Source organism: Anopheles maculipalpis, chromosome 3RL, assembly GCF_943734695.1.
Source record: "Anopheles maculipalpis chromosome 3RL, idAnoMacuDA_375_x, whole genome shotgun sequence".
Taxonomy (NCBI): Eukaryota; Metazoa; Arthropoda; class Insecta; order Diptera; family Culicidae; genus Anopheles; species Anopheles maculipalpis.
In genome coordinates, this window is record NC_064872.1 from 72298922 (window position 1) to 72319286 (window position 20365).

At 45.8% G+C, this 20365-nt stretch overlaps 3 protein-coding genes across 3 annotated transcripts in view; 1 reads left to right on the plus strand and 2 right to left on the minus strand.

Annotated features, from left to right (window-relative positions):
• Nucleotides 1-223: 223 nt before the first annotated feature.
• Nucleotides 224-2900, minus strand: LOC126563593 (solute carrier family 28 member 3-like). Its single transcript, XM_050220238.1, has 7 exons — nt 2828-2900; nt 2690-2753; nt 2153-2386; nt 1875-2052; nt 1011-1790; nt 610-937; nt 224-541 (listed from the first exon to the last, which is right to left on the minus strand). The coding sequence occupies exons 1-7, from the start codon at nt 2867-2869 to the stop codon at nt 260-262; spliced, it is 1908 nt and encodes a 635-aa protein (XP_050076195.1). The 5' UTR covers nt 2870-2900; the 3' UTR covers nt 224-259.
• A 3504-nt stretch (nt 2901-6404) lies between these two features.
• Nucleotides 6405-14678, minus strand: LOC126562180 (protein anachronism). The gene is made up of 6 exons (XM_050218616.1): nt 14355-14678; nt 9001-9228; nt 8809-8933; nt 8516-8737; nt 6946-7021; nt 6405-6852 (listed from the first exon to the last, which is right to left on the minus strand). The coding sequence occupies exons 1-6, from the start codon at nt 14675-14677 to the stop codon at nt 6405-6407; spliced, it is 1422 nt and encodes a 473-aa protein (XP_050074573.1). The 5' UTR covers nt 14678.
• Nucleotides 14222-20365, plus strand: part of LOC126561999 (protein alan shepard) — a 416355-nt gene continuing 410211 nt past the window's right edge. Inside the window, exon 1 of the mRNA XM_050218403.1 lies at nt 14222-14226. The gene's annotated coding sequence lies outside the window, so the exon portion shown is untranslated. The remainder of the gene's footprint in view (nt 14227-20365) is intronic.

Genomic DNA, 20365 nt, shown 5'->3' on the forward strand with positions numbered 1-20365 from the left:
TAAAATCAGACCTCCCTTCCCTTCCGGACTGTTCCCCTTTTAGTGAGGACTGACTATCCAACTACGTCGTAGCAATAAGTCTAGTAAGCCATTCAATGGCTGGCGTGACCTAGTAGTTCATTGAGTCAAGCAGAAGCAGAAGAAGAAGAAGATGTTTAAGACTAATGACTGGCACACTTACTTTAGGTTGACTTACAACACAGCACAACACAACATTTTCTTTATTTTTGTGATCTACTATAGCTTAACTTAACAAATACTACTGAGTTAGTATTGGCACTGTACTGTTCAAAACGATCGCATCATCGAGCGAACCCATCTTGCCGAAATTGTTAAAAATTGAATCGTCCATCAACAGCCCACCAATGCTGGCAGTCATGAAGCACACAATCGATCCTGTCAGGAACGCTCGGAACGCTACCGAGGTGATGATGTGCCGTTTGTCGGGTACCATTGCGCTGAGCGTACCGATCATGATGCCCATGGAACTCGGATTAGCAAAACCACAAACCGCGTACGTTGCGATCGCAGCTGATCTGGGCTGTAATGTGCAACATTCATTCGATGAGAGATCTTTTTTTTAACCATCTTCACTCAATCCCTCCTTACCGATATAACTTGCTCCGTAATAAAGTCACCGAGCCTTTGAAAGGCTACAAACTCGTTCACGATCATCTTGATACCGATCACTTTCCCGACGTAGTAGCTATCATCCCAGGGCACTCCCATCACGAACGCAAGTGGCCGGAAGACGGCACCGAAGATGTTTTCCAACGAAACGTCCTCCCAACCGACGCGCCATCCGAACCAAGCGAGCAATCCATTCAGGAAGGCAACAAAGGACACGAACGCAATCAGATTGGCGATGACTCCTAGGACGATCGGGGTGGCTGCACCGGCTCCATTACTAGCGGCGTCCAGAATGGAAGAATCGGTTCTAGAGGAAGAAGAAAAAAAGATATTAAAACAGTCGTTATCTTCCTACAGCATTTCGATCCCCATTCACTTACGGTTCCTCCATCTTTATGTTATCCGATCGCGTTTTGCTTTCCTCCGTTTCCGGATAGATCATTTTCGCGAAGCAAAGTGCACCCGGAGCCGCCATCACGCTAGCCGTTACCAAATGAGCCGGGTTAGCTCCAAACGAGATGTACGCGGCCAACACCGTACCCGAAACGGTCGCATAACCCGACGTCATGATCGAGTGTATCTCCGAGTACGTTAGATCTTTCAAGTACGGCCGGATCAGTAGCGGTGATTCGCTCATGCCGAGGAAAATGTTCGCCGCCGCGATCACACTCTCGCACACGGTCGTACCAAGGATCGATTGCAGTATCCAGCCGAGCTTCAGCACTACCCACTGCATCGCACCGAGATAGTACAGGATGGAGATGAAGAAGCTGAAGAAGTATATCACAGACAGCACGGCGAACGCAAAGATGGCGTACTCGTTCTCCCCATCACCGACCAGCACACTGCCGTACACGAACGATGCACCGGCTTTGGCGTTGTTCAGGAACGTTGCCACCTTATTGCCGACGCAGGAAAATATGCTACGGCCCACCTCCCACCGGATGCAGAACAGACCGAGCAGAAACTGGAAGATTACACCGAGCACGACGGGACGGTAGTTGATTTTGGTCGGATGTTTCGACACACAGAATGAGATGACAAGCAGGAAGGCCATGCCGGATAGTGATATGAGTCGTTCGGTTTGGTCACGCGTTTCGAAGTACACGAACAGACCAAAGCCGACCAGCACTAGGCATAGGACACCTAAACGAACATACCTGGAAAAAGGGAAGGAAAAAAAAGTGGGTTAGATTCACCCAGGCTGAAGTGCTTGTAGTTGAGGAGCATCATCAAACACTTACCAGGGTTTCGTTATGTGAGTTATAATTCGGATTGCTGGTTCAGCCAAGTACTCTTTATAGGGACGCCCTAGCACAGGTTTCACCAGGTAGTAGTACAAAAGTCCCAAATAGATGAATCCAACGAGAAGGACCAACATTCCATACCCATCGCACCACTGCATACCACAATCATCTTGCTCTGTGAATTGATAAGCGAAGAAAGTGTCCCTAGTATCGTCTGTCTTCTTTTATCTTAACGCTGGTGTTCACTAGTGTTCGGACACCCAAAATCGACGTACCGTACTCGAGATAGTAATTGGTAGCGAACCCAAAGAACACAATCACCACCACGTTCAGTATAATATAGATGACCAGCTCGATGTGTTTCCTGTGCCGCTCGATGGCCCCGGTAAGTCTGTCGTAAAGTGTGTCTGTCGATTGTCCCTGCAGTCCGGCTCTCGGCAGCGTTTGACCGTCGACCGTTGATGCTGGCTCATCGTGTTCGTACGCTATTGATGGTACGCCCTGTACAAAAACAAGCCCCAAAAAAAAAAAAAAACGATACAAACATTCGTCAAGAACGTACATCATTGCGCTGTTTAAATACTGTCACAAGCCTATATAATTGGAGTTGAATATCACTCAGATAAGCGGTTAATGAGGGGCTATGAAAATGGAGTGATATGGGTAATACCGTCGGCCACGAGTCTGGGTAGGTGGTGGCGCTTATTTTGGCAGACAATCATACATCGCATAATGTTAGCGTTGCAACGACGTTCGGGGAGAAGAATTATTGCTTTACGAGCTGTGAGCGTCTGTTGCGTCTGCAGAAGCCGGCATACATACCTCAACCACTGTCATGAATCCGTTCGATTTACGTTTCGTTAGCGCTGTACCGTCCTAAGCAAATAAGGGAGGATTTAATCATTCGCTCAAGACTCCAGACAAACACTTGAACTTCAGAACACACTCACCTCCATTTCGGTTAGGAATGCTTCATTCTGTACGCCGCTCATCCTGCTAGTTCCATATAATTTTCCTCAGATGGCTGTGGCGTGCTGGAGATGTCTGTTGCTTCTTCTAAACGATCCTCATCTGTACCGTAGTGATCATCACTGAACGTGTAGCTGTCGCATGATGGAACACACTCCGTCCGGATTCCGATTGTCCTGCAAGTGTTTACCACATTTTTTCACTATCAAACCGGACATTGGGAACGTTTGTTATCGGTAAACAATAAATGCTGCACTAATCATCGACGATTGTTTTACGGGGTAAGAGAGTGTTCGATTAGAAATTAAGTGTAAGAGATATCGTCAACTTCGCCATACATGTATGACGCTACCTTTGTCACCGCGCTTATTTACTGTTCGACGCCATTCACCACAATGGCGAACAAATGTTTGACCGTGCCTTCTTCCTCGCTGCTTTCACCACTCCACCAAGATATTTAGACTGCAAAAATAAAACTCGTTTTTCTCGCCGTACCACCACCATTCAATCTAGTTCTACCTGGTTAAGCTCACGACCACCCCAAAATCAACCATCCTACCCTGGGCAGAGTCTCGCTGGAACTGGTTCTTGGGAGTGCAACGTTTAATGTATTCATGCTGTTTTGTTTTTCGCTGGCCTCGCCAATCCAACAGCAGTTGCTCTCCGCGTGATCCAACTAATTGCCTCACGTGCAAATATGTTTGATTAGTTCGACCAAAAACTATATCGATAGCACCACACCAGGTGCCGCTGGAGGCTTCGGTCCAGGACGTGACTAAACCGACGGCATCATTTACACCATATCACTAAAGACACACGCTTATGCATTATCACGCTCTCCACCAGTTTGACATTGATGTATCGGAAAAAGTTTGTCTCCTTGCTTGATGATAGAAGCACTATAAAGAAGAGACGCTTGGAGGCCTCCGGTCACCGGCTGGCCCGATCACGTGGTGCTGTTTTCCACCTGTTACACCGATACACCACTAGAGTCCCATTTTCATCATGCATTCCGCAATGAACATTTCGTACCCTTGTCCCATCGAAAACACTTGTAAACAATCACTAACAGCAGTAGTAGCTTCATCGCTTCGCTAGTGAGCCCGCTAGGCTGTATTAAAGCCTAAACAAGGTCGCAGTACGTGCATACCTATCCTCTCTCCGGGTGTTGTGCGTCACGCCACGATAGGCACCATTAACTGCTACCGCACGCTCGCTCTATCTACTCTATCTTCCGACAATTGAATTTTCGGTCACCACAACTCACTTGACCCACGCTGGTTGGTTGAAGTTCCCGTGGCAAGCGCACCGTCCTGTTCGCTCACCTGTTCCGATCCGAATGAACACCGAATCAATCGTAGCGGTACTTCAAATATTCGTTTATCATTTCACCCACCCCGCGTGTAGGGGATAGCGTATCTCTGCGACAATGGGAGCTACTGTGGCTTGTGGCCAGTGGGCTCGTTAGATGATTGTAGATTGTTTACTATCTCGGCTTGGCCAATCTTCACTGCGATAGGGTTGTGTGGGGCAATGATATCTTTCATCGCTGAGGTTGATATTGGACGGCGGTAGGTATGCAAGTAATCTTAGATGACCACTCAAAAATCCTCCACAAACGTAGTAGCTCCCATGGGGTTCGGCTTGGAAGTATGTCTGGAGCAGTTATCAGAAGGCTAATGGCACGAGGTGGAAGACCTTCGATCGTGCGTTATCGATGCTCATTTCGCAACTTGTATGCACTCTCACGATAAGAAGCTGGCTAAGAAGAGCGGATATAGATAATCGGCGAATGAATGATAATCGTTTGAAGTATTCGATAAACTTCCTGGATGTATTTATCTTACATACCGCAGTGTGTGCATGGATTCTATTAAAGAAGCTTATTTAAACTATTTAAACATTTTATTCATCATAATAATTAAAGAAAAGATATCACTCTTATCGAAGCAAATTCAAATCCAATCGTAAAGTTCCACGTTCTTGGCCAATATTCAAACCGCCGCAATTCGACTTGCATGCAAACGCGAAACTGCTCGAAAATTTCAAACTACTCGAATGTTTCGAAAGCAGCGCGCGCAATTTTACGATCCCCGAACACCACGTGCTTGCTAAGAGTTTTCTTGAAGCTATTTTGTTTTGTTTTCTTTATTTCATCTCAATCCTTAACTAGCCGTACAATTACTAGTCTACAGTTATGATTATTATTCAAGTTTTTTGAAATCTTCATGTACCGTCATGGATTTAACGTCTAGCCACAACAACTAATACAAGTTGTCCCCGTCGACCGCATTGCCATTCGCTACTGCATTGCTGTTACTATGGCCCTAATCGTACCGAACTGTATGTTAAGCAAATAAAGTAGAAAATAAAAATAAAACAATCGATGAAAATAGGCTCACTCTTACTAATAAAGAATCTGTTCAACAAACAGATAAGTAAACTTATATCCTCTTCCTCGCTATAATATTTACAATCTTTTCACGGTTTCTTGTTTGTATGATGTTTCGACATGTAGTTAGGATGTTGGTTTCGACATTTTAGAGTGATTAATTATGGTTCATAAGAACAGCGGAAAGAAGTTGTAAGAATAGCTTAACCCTTTGAACGGTAAATAATAGCTCTACCTGCCAAGACGTAATCTGAATAGAATTCATCCGTCTTCCCGGGAGGGAAGTGTAATAAATAATACATCTAGAGTACAATGAGAACAAGTTTAGTGCATCATCTCACACACGGTGTGATACTAAAGCGTGAAGCAGAAAGGATGAGAAATGAATATTTACACAATTTTCGCGCCGGGTTCTTTCCAGGGCTTTTTTCCCTGCAGCACGCGTCCATCGACCAGCTATGTCACTCGGAGCCCGAACAGCTCGTACTTCATTCCCTGTTTCGTTCGATCAGTTCGTGCGGTTCCTATATAGTGTTAACTTAACGTATCGCTATGTATAAAGCTTAACCATTTTTTCAAAATTAATCATGAATCTGTTCTATAAGAAAATACAACTGGATTCGTAGCACACACAGAGTGCATATTGTGCCGATATGAGCGTACGGCATCTGTCGCCACTTGCACGCGCACTCTCTCACTAACATGTGTTTTTTTTTTTTTTTTGTTTCTGCATAACATTGTAGCACGGATCGTCAACAGTGTTTCACCTATGATCATTTTCAATAAACCACTTAAGTACAATCATAAAGAGCACGCCAAGCGCCATCCAGTGCTTGTGCGCTGCGAGACGTTTTGCTGCCTCTATACATTACATCAACTATCAGCTCAGGAACAAGGGAGAAAATTAAAAAAGGAACTCATAAAGGAAGCGCATGTTACGACGGTGCCCCATCGGGTGTAACCGTTCTCGAATGTCTAATGTCTACAACTGGATACAGCTAAGCTTCGCGACGTAAGGATGATTAAGCGGCTAGAATATATTACCGTGCTATTACCATGCTACTACGCTTTTCGCTACTCATGGGCCGATCTTAACCGACCGCCCGGAGCGTTCGTCTCGCCGTAGCTTCCTGTTTGTGTGTCACAGTTTAGGCGGTCGGAAAAAATCATAGATTACGATCCTCACCGGACGTGGAAGCCATTGAATCGAGCGTTGCAGACGAAGACACGGATTGATTCTCCTCCTGACTTTCGTCGTTGTTAGCTTCGGTGTGATGATGGTGCAGATGGCGGCGCTTGATCTGTGCTCGGTTGATAGCCACCGGGTGCTGTACAACTTGCTGCTGTGCAATGTGCTGCTGATTGGCCTGTAGTTTGTGCAGTATGTGGTGCATGTGGTGGACGCGCTGGTAGTTTTGGTGGTTGGTGGTCGAGACAGCGCCACTCCTGGTGTCGATGTCATCAAGCTCGTACGAATTTCCCGAATTGCTGCCGGTGCTGGAACCGTTCGCCAGATGATAACGCACACTGTGCCCGTAATGGTGCTTGGTACGGTACGGGCGATGATTGTGATGGATACTTCTCTGATGCATCATTACGTCTATTCGCGGTTGGCTAGAAGGGATTGGAATTTTAGTAGTAAGTATTATTAATAATCTACTAATAAGTGTGTAGGACGGAGCTGTTCGCGATCGCAACAATACTCACTGTGGCACATTGTCCATTTCATTAGCGGTCCATGAGAGTGTATTTCGGAAAAAGCTCCATGGAAGTACGGTTGAAGCTGTGCCGAAAAGGGAAGCAGAATGTAGGGTAAGTAACGGTACACTTTTTTTTTGCAAATAGAAAACTACTATTACAAAAAAACACACTCAAACAAAACATTCCAAAACAGATAAGCTCAATAAAACAACTTGCAACACAATCTTTGATGAAGCGCATGTCAAACATGTTGCACAAAACGCCTGTGTGAACATGTGTTTTAATTAAGCTTGCCTCAGCAAACAATCATGCAACAGCAACCTAACTGGTGGAAATTATTTGGTTTGCAGTAACGAAAACAAAACTTACATAAGTAAACAACATCATCAACAAGCGTGAGTGTGTGGAAAAGCTCTTACCAAATCGTACAAATCAAACCCTTTTTTTATAGCACACTGCACATAACATTTCCGCTAAGCAAAAGCACAGCAACAACGTGTCTTCATTGCGTAAAAAACAAAACAGTTAATCGAATGAGCTGCAAAAGGTATGATTTACCGCTTTCGAACCAATACATACCAAACAGTCTGATGTATTTATTGTATGGTGAGCTATCTTTTTATTTGATTTTTTAAAAGATTGCTATAGTTATAATTTATGGCAAATGAAAGTTTCATTTAGAAATTCATTCGAACCAACGTTCGATCAATACATTGCGCGTTAGATTCACTGATGGTAAACTGCTGATGGATAACACAAAAAAATGGTGGCCTTCGCCATTAAGGACAGTGCCATTTGGACAAGAAGACAGAATCTGCCCACACAGCAGCAAATGATTTCGCGGTTGTACGAAATAGCGCACACGCCACGCCGAGACGTACAGTCTGCAGAAATGCACCGTTCAACCAGAACACTACCCTTTTGGTGTACCAAGGGCAAAAGGCCAAAAAATTCGAAGCTTACTACACACACACACACACACACATATATACACACCAGAAACTGTGTGCTCCATCTAGGTGCATGGGTGTTGCCAAGTCCGCGTATCGTCCGTTGGCTCAGAATTGAAACAGCTTGTACCGCGAAGGTAAAGCCGTCATGAATGAATGGTCCAAAATTAACCATTAATCGACAGTTTACGCAGCAAACAGCGTCCGACGCGACCGACCGACCGTCTCCTTTCGGTAGCAGGTTCCTGCCTGAGTAAGCCGTTATTCTACACCGGTCAGACAACGCATGGCGTGGCATATCATCCGTCGTGCGGTTGATAGTGCGCCTTAGCGTAGGCTTCTGCTACGCGTAAACAAAACGTGGGAAATATGCACCACTGGAATGTGGCCGGTCTCGTATTACGCACTGCCACTGTTGGGCCCGGCCGGGGGCTAGGCGAACGCTTTCATATTTTAAAAAATGGAATTGGACTCTACTGGCGCTGGCGCTGAAGTTGTTTACAACCGTATAGCTTTTTGGAGACAGCTTGGTGAACCGTGTCCGGTGACACGTCTCGATACTTTCGAAAACCCACTAGAATCGGTATAATACTTAAAGCGAAAGCGAAGCCAAACCAAACACTTACCATTGCCTTTACTTGCCTCCGAGCAATCGGCTGGTTGGAAGAAATCGGCCGCCCGCAATGGTCGATCCTCCTGATCTTCCACGTCGATCGCGATGCCAAAGTTGCGGTTCGGTTTGTCCCAAAGTTTCACGGCCAGCAGCGTATCCATCGTGATCCAGCCCCGGTACGATTGGGTGATCGTTGTGCTGCTGCACATGCGCTTCTTGCGTTCCTGGGTATTGTCTAAGCAAGCAGAAGAATTCCTATGTAACACACCGACACCCTTCGATCGCTGACTCTCAACCAAAACTTACCCTTCCTGTTCTTCCGGAAGTACACCGAAGCCGTGATGCGAATCATCTGCTCCGAAGGGTTCTTACAGTTGTCTGATTCACGGGGATTGCGTGTACCGGTTGAATTGATTCCATTCATGTACAATCTATCACAATACGAGACAGCACGGTGTGATGAGAGGGTAAAGCAGAGGAATCCACAAAGGCAATTACCTTAATACAGCCGAGCTGACAGAATTATACTGCTTATTGTGAGGCAAACGGAAATATAGATTCCAGGTGTTGTCTTCCGCCCACTGGCTAGTGTTGGTGTGTTTGGGCACATCACAGGAGGCGGAAAATGCCATCTCGTGCGTCGCAGCCAGATGGGACACGGTGTCGTTGCGCATCAGATTGCTCTCGATGTTGTGCTTGATGTTACCGATTATATGCTCTGCGTATCTGTGCGAAATAAGAAACGAAATAATAAGTACGTCGACGCCTAAAGGTATGCAATCAATAATAATTTTTATTGCTGCTAAAATAGTTCTTAGTGCATATGCAAAAGCATCCAATGAGAGGAAGAGTGAGTAAAAAATAGATAATTAAGGAACAATTATAAACACTACCAGTCCTATCTTACCAAACTTGAAGCAAAAAATTCCAAGTCGGTGTAGCTTTTATTACGTGCAAAGTCAACAGCTCAGTCTAACACACATTGGTATGTCAGACATTAGCATGATCCATCTCACACATAAATCGACAAGCGAACATGCTTCTCCTCCCACTCCCCTTCCCTTTTCTCTGCTCTGCAAATTCCCTTTCCTCACCCCAAGTGCTCCGTAGTGTCGCAGAGCATTGCCATTCATTCACGTTTGTGAAAACGTTGCAGATTTATTATTATAATTGCTTGTCGTCGGGCCATTGCAATGCCTCACGTAGCTGTTACTATTGGGACACGCAGACAGTGGCTAGACGGCTAGTCTTCCCCATTTGTACCCCTGCCGCAACCACATCAACCCGCTCCCCGAAAGCATCAAGAACACCCACCGGATACATAACGCCGCGCGAGACGCACGAGAAAAACACGCGCGACAGTCCGCGCCAATCTGCAAGCGAGCGTAACGGACCCGGGCCCGGCAGGGGAGTGCATTCCGATGGAACGGGAAAGCCTGCCGAAGGAGAACCGCAACGATGCCGACGACCGTGCAATGATGAAGACGTCAGCCACCGTGTCTCACTCCCACAGCCAGACAGCCAGATGTGTGATGGAGGGAGGGAGGGAGGGAGGGGAGGGGGGGGGGAAAGGAGGCATTCGGCAAACTATCCCCGCCTTAACAGCCGCTACTGGAAACTATCTTTTCACACGCCTTTTCTGTCTCGCACCGGTTTCTTCTGAAGAAAGCGACTTCAAAGCACTTGTAACGCTACTTATGCTTGGCATCAAACCTAGCCTCACCTTCTTCCTGGTCACCGCGAACAGACCTGAGAATGATAGTTGCACAAGATGCACAACAATGTCACCCGTAACCCCCGACTAGCTGCTGCTCGTGTGCTCAGTGTGCGGCAGGATGCTGACCGTGATGAAGACGCCAATCATCTGCTGCAACCGTGTGCTCATATTAAATTATTGCACCGCAAATGCACGCGCTTAATGTGGTGCGAACAAATGGTTGCACCGCAGGCTGCTGCCAAGGGGTCTATTTCGCATGCACATCGGTTTCGTAGGCCGGCCCTTGTAGGTATGATACCCGCTGTACGGAAAAGTGGACCGGGCGCAAAAGAACACGGGCCGGGCCTTGCACGACGTGCAACAATCAAGCCTGCCTGTCTGTCTGCCGGCTGTCTAGACGGATAGTGTGTGCTTTTTTTGTTTTCTTTTCTTTTTCTCTATCTGCTTTTTCAGCTTATTGCAAATATTAGTCGCAGGCCTCGTTGTTGTGGTTTAGTGGCTGGGCTGTTTATTCCGAACCAATCTGGGCTACCGGCATAGGTCGTTGTAATGATTCAAAAGCACTCGCTCGCGAAAAACAAAACCGGATTAATATGTACGGTTTGGTTTTATTTTGAAGTTACAGTTAATACATTTGAGCTTTTATGTTGCAAGTATAGTGTCACAATATGAATTGTTATTGAGCTCATAAAATTTGTATAAGAAATTAAGGATTGATTGAGAATTATTTAAATCTGTAAAATGCACTAAATAAAACCAATTTATAGCAACATGTCATGTTATAGCAAGACACAACCAATACGACCTCTGACAGAAAATGAACCAACGAATGAACTATAAATGAAATATCTTTTACCTTTAAAAGTAGATCAGCTAAATATTAAACAAAAATGGAATATCATTCCTAAACTCTACATAGATACCAAGGAGTTGCATTGCGCCAAACAGAATGCAGTCCGCACATGTTCGCATCTGCTACACATTCCGGCGCCCATCGAGGAAGACCCAGATTAGTCTGCTTTCTGTGGAAGCTGGAATTTTTCTATCCCATCCCCTGTGAGGGACGGGAAGGGGTGAATCATATCGTAACCTTGAAAATACGTCGTCGTCGTCATTTTCATTCCAGACGGCGGCATATTTTCATATTTTTCCCTAACCCGCTGTGCTGAGCGTGGATGAAATATTTTCGCCAACAACCAACATCTGCCGAGTGAATAGAGGATACGAGTAGCAAGGCCAACCGTCAAAAGATTGTCTGACGTTTCGTCTGAAGCACATCGCGTAGCTCGTACATTTTAGAGCCATCGTTCTTCTCTCTCTCTCTCTTTCTTGTTCTAGCTTAAAAGCTATCCGGCTTCGTAGCGAATGCACTTTGCATAGTAAAACAAGAAAAGAAGTAAAACAAAAATTGCACTTCAATTTACGCATCAGCCTGGCTGCATCTGCTTAGCCGTCAATGTGTGCCGCACATATTGAGTCATCGTTAGACACTCACACACACACATACACACACACACGTCGCTGTCTGCCTTTTTATGTGGCCTATTATGCAAGATGCGTCCCGTTCCTTGTGTCTCCTCACGCTAGTAGCGTGAAACATTCACGAGAGCAATCAACAAGCAGACGACTATTTTGGAATGCACCGTCTGGATCGAGAGAGAGAGAGAGAGAGAAAGAGACGGGAAATTATAGCCACTCTTGCCCAGAGTGGCCCATCAGTGTCGAACACTGATTTCAGACACTTGACATGTCACGCGCATTCTTCAATACTGTGCGTACGACCCCCCTCCAAGGTCGGGGTCGTTACAGGCACTCCAACTGGTAGCTGGTGCGTCACAAAACCAGACGGGAATGTGGAATGCATCCCCACAGACCTTGTGACGATGAGACGAATTTCTCACCACCAGCAGATCAAGCGCGTGAACCGAAAGCGTTCTTTTGATCTTCCCAGCGCTCAAGCTACTCTCTTCGAACGGATAGTGAGATAGTGGGAAAAGCGAAAAGAAAAAAAAACTCCGGGCGCGAAATATTCTAGCGTGAAGTATCTCGTCCCGTCCCGGAGAACAATGCTAATGACCCATAGCATCAATGAACTTTTTATGGGTCAGTATCAGTACTTGACCGGTTGCCAAGTGTGCTCCTGCACGGCTCTTGATGAAAACCGAATAAAAATTTCCATACTCTACACACACATGTGCATGCGAATTGGATGCACTCTCAGGGTGCATGCCGAGCCACTCGAACCAACCGACGTCAATGGCGACGGCCGGCGAACACTCACTGCAGACATGGTGTCGTCCGGCCTGAAGTTCGGACCTTTCTGGACCATTCCTATGTCCCTAGTGGTAGCGGTAGTATTAGCGTAGGTGTAGGGAGGTACGTGCGTTAAGGGTCATCACTCATCAGCCCGCCACTTCTAGCGGCCACGTGCGCCATTCTGTCTAGTGACGACGGTATACGGCTGGCGAACATAAGAACACGAGCCCTACTTAAACACGCATGTCGTTTTTTCTTCGTGGAAATGGTATGTTTTCCGTACAATACAACTTTCACCGCCGCTGCTCTCTGGCTAGGTGCTGTAAAATACTATAAACTCCACTCCCCATGAACCTCCTCTCCAACCACTTTACCCGTGCTCGCCCTTTCTCACTCTCCAAGTAATGTATCTGTTGCCGTGAGAAACAGTTTCCGTGTAGTTTCTAAGAATATTTCGGCCCCCGCATCAGCTGTGAGTTCAGCTGTGTGTCAAAGGAGGCGTGTGTACGGCCGTCACCGCCGTCATCTTGCGTGGTACGTCGCAAGGGAATGCTTATGCGGTGGTGGATAATGATATGGATGGCGGTGGTTCGCCGTGTCCTGACGTAGGTGATTAACGGAGGGGTCGCCTGGTAGCTTTGGACAGGGCGGCCGAGGACCAAGCAATTGATGATGCTGCTGTTGAAAATCGAAATATCTGGTGCTTCTCCGCAATACGTTAAGCTGTCAGTGGTGGAATGCTTGTGGAACCGCTCAACAATTGGAATGTGTATTTGCCTAAGAAAATTACCATCTTTAGCAGTCATCTAGATAGAGACATTACACGATCAGTGGCAGCTTAATCCAGTACGCGTGTGACAGAACGGGGATACATCTGTAAGCTGTTTCTCGGATGTTTGTAGCTGTTAATGGTTGATCTTCTGAGAAACGGTAATTATTTCTCTAGCAAGAATAATTTACTAATGTAGAGCATTTTTTTCGCGGTACTAAATCACACTTATACACACAATACATACTGATCTTTATAGATTTTATAGCAATTTCTACTTATTTATAGCTACTACTGATATATAAAATTTTAGATGAATTTAATGTTTAAAAATTCATAAACAACTACTAAGGTAATTTTTTTGGTACAATATTTGTATAAATATATAGATTCTAAAAACAATATGCAACAAACACACACATTTCTTCTTTCTTATGATGGATTAGGTCACAAAACATATATGACAGTGAGAATGCAATTGAAAGCGAAACGCGATTCTGTCAACACCGATGCCCACCCAACTAATAAATCAACGAAAAACGCAACCGGCCCAACGATTGCACCGTTCGCAACGGGAAATTCATCATCCCCGGTGCCCCAAAATGCCACTTTTGCTTCCTTGCAATGATTTATCTCACCGATGCGACAAACGCCGAAACAAACTCAGAGCAAAAGGAAAAAAAAAATCTTTACGCGACACGATTATTGCAAACAAAACGGGCAAAAGCAGTACAATAAAATAACAAATCATTTTCGCACTCGGTTTCATATTGTGTCGGTGCAGTTTTTCTCAATATCAAATGAGTTGTGTGTGTGGTTCACTGTGTGCGGGTATGGTGAAAGAAAAGTGACAGTAAAAGGTTGGAGGGGAAAAACGTGTCGTCCTATTAATAGTAGAAGTTACTTCGCCCTCTGGTTACTTTCTTTTGGCCCCGCGACCTGATGGCGACCTGTCACACCTATAACTTTTGCAAATTTTCACCAACACACCCAGAACCCGTGCAGTTAATTTTCACTCAAAACGATCGGCTCGTGGCCACGGTTTCCCCACCAAAGTTCTAGCCCCGTGGCCGCTAAGTACAGGCAAGTATGGCAGTGGTATATACTCACTCTTTTCTGGTTTTCACCCGATCGGACACGTTCCGGTCGATGGTGCTCTGGGTGATGGCCAGCGGACCGCTGGTACGGTTCATGTTCTGCTTCTCCCGCAGCACACGCTGCTGTATCTTGATGGCGGTGATGTTAACGTTATCCCGCAAGAACTGTTCCCGTTCGCTTTCGGTCAGATTTTCGAAATCAATCATCTTTGATTCCGGCATAGCCAAACCTTCCTCGACCGGGTCGCGCACATTGAAGGGTGCGCTGTGGGCCGGTTGAATCAGTAGCAGCAAACCGAGCAGTAGTAGCATACCTAAGGGTACGACCGTCTTCATCGTTGCTGACTGTTCACTTTTACACTGGTAAATTGTTTCTTTTTATTTAACTGTCTAAAAATTCCTGTTCACTTAAGGCTTCGGTTGCCTATTAAGAAGAGTTGTCCTTTTTCGGTGATTTTACCACCTACCAATCGTGCATGAAGCGATCGGTAGAAGATCATCAGCGATCGGCTTGTAAATGATAAGACACTTCTTGTACGAAAACACTAGCTGTTTTGCCTCAATAAGTCTTTTTCGTTTCACAATTTTTATTAACTTTTCCTTTGGCACTATGAAAATGTAACAAAACGCTTTTCTTCTTCACAAGAAAATTTTTGACAAAGAAAAAACGAAAACTATCTTCTCAAAGCTTGCTCGCGGGACGCTCGTTTCGCTCTGTCGCGTCGAACTGGACACTTGCGCTCGTCAAGATCAAATGATTCCTGCCAAAGGAGGTATTTTATTTATACGGCACGGCCGCGCTCGCTCGAAGCCGATCCGAAGCAAACGAGACACCCAGGACCGAGCGCGGCCGCGGGAACGGTACGTGAAGGCTCACCGTGCCGAGCTGCCGCGGCCTTTTTTTACGCCGAGCGTGCGAGCGAGAACGCGCACAACACACACGGCTGCCCACCGCCATCGGTCGATGTGTATGCACCGCGCACGGCCGTTCCGTTTCGGAAAGCAAAGGAAAATGCGAGGCAAGTAATCGCATAAATCGGTGGTACAGATGAGCGAGAGCAAACGAAAAGAAGCGATCGGAGTACAGTGTACATGCAAATCTCGTTCAGGAAGCTGAAAGAACGCGGAAAAAAGCGAAAAACAACCCGATTCTTGAAGGAAAAGAAATCACGGCAAAAAGCACCACGGAAAAGCGGTGCCACCCCAGGTGGAGCAGTGCGTGCGAGCGAAAAGGGGTTTTGGGATGGAAAAAAGTGTACGCGAGCAAGCAGGATGGACGGTGACCGGGCCGGCTTGTCTTCGGGATAGTTTTTGGAAGTGAGAGCGAGAGATGAACGAGCGTTTTTGGGGCCGATTGTGTAAGCGTGAAGGAATGAAGAATCAAGCCGCTCCATCGGAATCGAAGGAAAAACCGTTCCATCCCTCCCTCTCCTCTCCAAAGGTTACCACGGGTGCACGCGGTAGGAGGAGAGAGAACAATTTTCAAACTAGTTGCACAGTGATGCAAATGACAGTTGGTGTAGTGCTGTGATCGGGCACGAAATGATAGTGAAAAGTCGAAAAATGTTATGTTTGTTTTGTGGAAAATTTGATCCTCTATTTTACCTATTTTCAAACACTAAAAGAAAAGCTATTAATTACGATAAACAAAAATTAAATTCAATTCAATAAAAATAGGCAGGTTCAAATCCCATCCGGACCGTTTCCCCGTAGTGAGGACTATTTATTCAACGTGGTATCGATGAGTCCAAGTAAGTAATAAGTCCGATGAGTAATCCACGCGATGACTCGCGTGATCAGGCCAAGAAGAAAAAAAGAAGAAAATTTTAAATATAATTCTTCTTCTTCTCACTCTTTGGCACAACAGAAAGGTGAGATCTTGACCTGTGATTTCTGGTTTATTTGACTTGAGCGATATAGTTAGTAGACAGTCCGTTGCAAAAGCGACCCGATGCATTCTTGCCAGAGCATTACGAGATGATGGTTTGTGATGCTCTGGCAAGAATCGAAACGAGATGGGTTTCGATACCGGTTCCTTAGTGTTTAAATAACGCTCCTCTACTACTGCTACAGCCACTAGAATGCTCTGTTTTAAATATTAAATAACTAAGGTATCTGGTTAAGATGAAACTAGAAGAAATTTAGGCCATATGTTTGACCGGCTTTTAGGGAGTATAATAAATAATATTGTTCAAGTCAGTGTCGCTTTACACTAGGAATTTTTTGTGTATAATAGTAACAGGAAACAAGCTTAAAAACCCCTTTTTCTCTTATTATTTATTTGTAGCCTTACACACATGGTATTTACTGTAACAAATCGACGAAAATGCAGCCACCACGAATGAGGGCGTGGACGGAGAATGGTTTCGTCTCATGCGAAGGCGTTAACGGCCAACCAATCGCTGGGTGTAACCAAAATTTGTATTATCAAAATTTCAAAAGTATAACGATTTATCAGAAAAATAACTCAGATCACTACTTCTACTTCATCTCAAATGATTGTTATTTAAGTTATTATACGAATGATTGCAATAAGCCGATTGCCTCAGTCTGCGCGATAAAGCGATTCCAAACACGTGACACCGCACTAGACGACCCAGACGGAAAAGTCTGTAAAGCACAATTACAGTCCTTGCTTCAACCTCAAATGTATTCGAAGCTGTGCAGAGACCCCATACAGCCAACACAGCCCTTCCCGTTCTGGATATGCATGAGTTTATCTGTCATCCCGTGAGAACGTTCCGAACGCTTTGCAATCCTAATTCGTCCGCACAATATTTAGTGACCGCTTACCGCCCTTTTGTCTGACCGGTCTGGATCACTTGCCAGCCTAGACAAACATCGCCGTCGCATTCTCACCCTGATTATGCCGGCTGTCTAGGAGCAAAGACACGATAAGACACGCCAACGGCCACACGGTGGGCGCACCAAACCTTGTGCACAACAACAGGAAACAGCAAATATTTCATCATTAGTCGCTACCAATTGTGAAACCGACCGACTGCCGATTAGTGGATTACAATGTTTTTCGTCTAGCCCGCCCTATCGCCATATGCGCAATTGGCGGTTTCGCTACCGATCGCACGCACGGAACGCAACGGCCAAACAACCGGAAGCCACACTTAACGCACAAAAACCCATCTGCCGAAATTGGACTACAGATACGCACAATTTATCAATGTCTGCAAATCAGACGGATCTACATCAACCTGGTGAAAGATCGGCCAAATCTCCAATCATCTCAGTCACACGATGATTTGTTTAATCATCATCCAAAAAGTGCGAGATCCGGTGCGTCTGTGGCTCGAGCGATACGCACCCTAACATTCAATGGATGTTAGAATTCCACTCGTCAGGCCTTTCTCAGCGCACATGCGTATGGGGCACAACTTCCTTACCCCTTTGCTCCTATCCCATTTCTGGACCGGTGATCAAACGGTTCACAAAGCCGCTCGATCGTTCGCCGTCAAAATATGACCCGCCCCGGTCGTTTAATAGTAAAATGGACAAGATTTACTGACCCTCGTCTACGGTGAACCGTCGTCTTGGTCTATTATTTGCCGTCTACGAGACACACTGCACGCTCCCGGGCTAAGTCTAGGCTGTCCTGCGACCGGCTAGATCCGTCTGCGAACGCTTCGTCTCGCTGCGTAGGACAACGATCATATCCAGCAATCCACCACTCGGTGTGCGCCCAGTCTCCAGACTCCTTTTCAAGGTTACCCAAGGTTTGGTGGTGGGTTGGCGGGTGCTACCACTCCAATTTCAATTTGATCACCAATGTCTGCCGGTGCGGTCGTCTACGGTTCTTCGGAACGCTAGACAACGGCATTTGTCACCAGTAATCGTTCACAGGCGCGTAGGGTTGGGATAGAAGTTTCGCACTTCACACGTCTCACATCCTCACGCACCTAATTCTTGTCTCAGTTCGCCTTAGTCTAGTGATGCTTCTAGGGAGCAATGATGTTATGATGTTTTTGTCTGACCTAGCCGGCAACAGTGCTGGACTCGACGGTATGGGGCGGCACGGCGACATAGCACAACACATCTAATTGGTTGTGCAGTATGGTCCAAGTGGCAGTGACCGCGCATATTTTTCTATTAAACATCGTTTCACGGCTGAAAAGTGTGCTGCTAGTGGATAGAGATTCTGGACGAGACATGATTGGAAGTTTCTCAAAGCATTATATGATTAATAATAATAATAATAATAATAATAATAATAATAATAATAATAATAATAATAAAATGCTATAGACTTTTTATTATTATCTTAGAGGGATGAAAACAGACGCTTGAATTAACGGAAGAATATATTTGAGAGTTTTTTTGTTCCTGAATATCTCAGTAAATATTGTTTATAAGTAGTAAGAATTTCAAGTAGTAATACCCAATTTAAAATCTCACTTCCAAACAAATCTCCTCCATTGGGCCAATGCTTATCCTACAATCGAGAAGAAAGATAAATCCTATTTTTTCGGCACAGACACCACACAAAAAAAAACGACAAACATCAAATCGTCAGTCAAAATAAGTTGATAGCAATGAACTCGTCCCGGTTCAACAAGTTCACTGACACTGCCTACTAGAGAAGTGAACTAATAGAAATTGGCCGCTCGATTTGCATAGTTATCACGCGCACACCCCACCACGCAAGGTTACGTCTCACGCCTTGTCTTGTCGCGCGCTAGTCATCATAGGACATCGGCATCTGGACGGATTGTCGCACTGTCCCACCCTCGCACGTCGGCTCCTATTTCGGGGTGCCTCCCAGACGGTGTGCGTCCCGATCATTCGTGGCCGATTTGTGTCTAACGACCTAGGCCTTTCCAGTCGCTTCGTCTTCGTCAGCGAGATGCGTCTTAGAGCAGACACTACGAAACAGCTCATCCTACATGGGACGGATCCTTCCCACTCCTCCCCGGGACAGCACACAAGCCTGTTATTTGGTATAATTTCGTGCTCCATTATCCAGCACCAGTGTGCCAGGCAAAGCAATCTCAATCGCGACCGCGTTTGACGAGAAGCGGCAGCGTCTCCCACTGTGCTCGCCTCCGTACCAGACGACCTGCGAAATGAGTGAATAGTTGAGTATAGGGACAGTTCGACGGCAACTTTTCTAGCGTGCAGGTTACGACAGCGCGATTGTCGTGGAGTACCGAGCGTCTCCATTACACGCACGGACGACCGAACGGGCGCACAATTAATAGCTTTGACATGCATGTCTTGATCAATGTAAACACAGATCCACCCGGTGGAAGGATCCCGGTCACGTTGATTGGATTAAATGTCTACGATCAGTCCGTTGGGCAGGGTGTGACAATGGGTGTATGGGCAAAGTTGCAAGTACGTCTCCGCTAGGTCGCAAAATGGTCCAATTACAAGATTCGTTTGTTGCCACGGTGCATCTTACAATGTTGCGTAGACATTGGGCACACTCTGTACATGCCAGTGGGAACGTGATTTCCGAGGCACGCTTCCGGACTGGCTCGGACTCTTTTTTTTTTCTTGTGCTCACATTTAGAGTTCCGGTTCGGTAAGTGGAGCTTTGGTTCCTGGTGTATCGTTTCGGTTTTACTTCAAATTTGACTTTTGGAGACGTTTTGCAGACTCGGACAAATTTTACGACCCAAAGTAAGCATTTAACACCGTAACGCCTCATGTAGCAGCAAGCTTTATGTTGCTTGAATATGCTTTTACGTCTCAAAAGTAAGCGTGATTGACAGGGCGCTTATGTAAGTGTTTGCGCATTTGGTTTCACATTCCTGACTGAAAGTTCCTCTAATGCGTTAAACAATGCTGCCCTGCACGGTGGGGCTTTCCATTCGAAAACAACAACTAGCAATAAGTGCGAATTTTACTACAGACGGCCTGACTAGATTAATATTCTACTACCAACGGCGCTCGTCTAGACAGACACTAACGATGAATATTCAGACTACCGAATTTGTTTCGAAAAGGTGACCACCACTTGGAATTCGAAGCTAGTCGGCGAATAATGACCCGTCAAAGTCGGAGGATGTG

What these genes read in the sequence shown, in the direction of transcription:
- LOC126563593 (XM_050220238.1), bottom strand. Translation starts at nt 2,869, where the DNA reads ATGAGCGGCGTACAGAATGAAGCATTCCTAACCGAAATGGAG. An exon ending in ACTCACATAACGAAACCCTG is followed by an intron (nt 1,791 to 1,874) that starts GTAAGTGTTTGA and finishes CCCTTTTTCCAG; the next exon opens with GTATGTTCGTTTAGGTGTCC. An exon ending in AACATAAAGATGGAGGAACC is followed by an intron (nt 938 to 1,010) that starts GTAAGTGAATGG and finishes TTCTTCCTCTAG; the next exon opens with AACCGATTCTTCCATTCTGG.
- LOC126562180 (XM_050218616.1), bottom strand. Translation starts at nt 14,677, where the DNA reads ATGAAGACGGTCGTACCCTTAGGTATGCTACTACTGCTCGGTTTGCTG. An exon ending in CGGGTGAAAACCAGAAAAGA is followed by an intron (nt 9,229 to 14,354) that starts GTGAGTATATAC and finishes TATTTCGCACAG; the next exon opens with ATACGCAGAGCATATAATCG. An exon ending in GAAATGGACAATGTGCCACA is followed by an intron (nt 6,853 to 6,945) that starts GTGAGTATTGTT and finishes AATCCCTTCTAG; the next exon opens with CCAACCGCGAATAGACGTAA.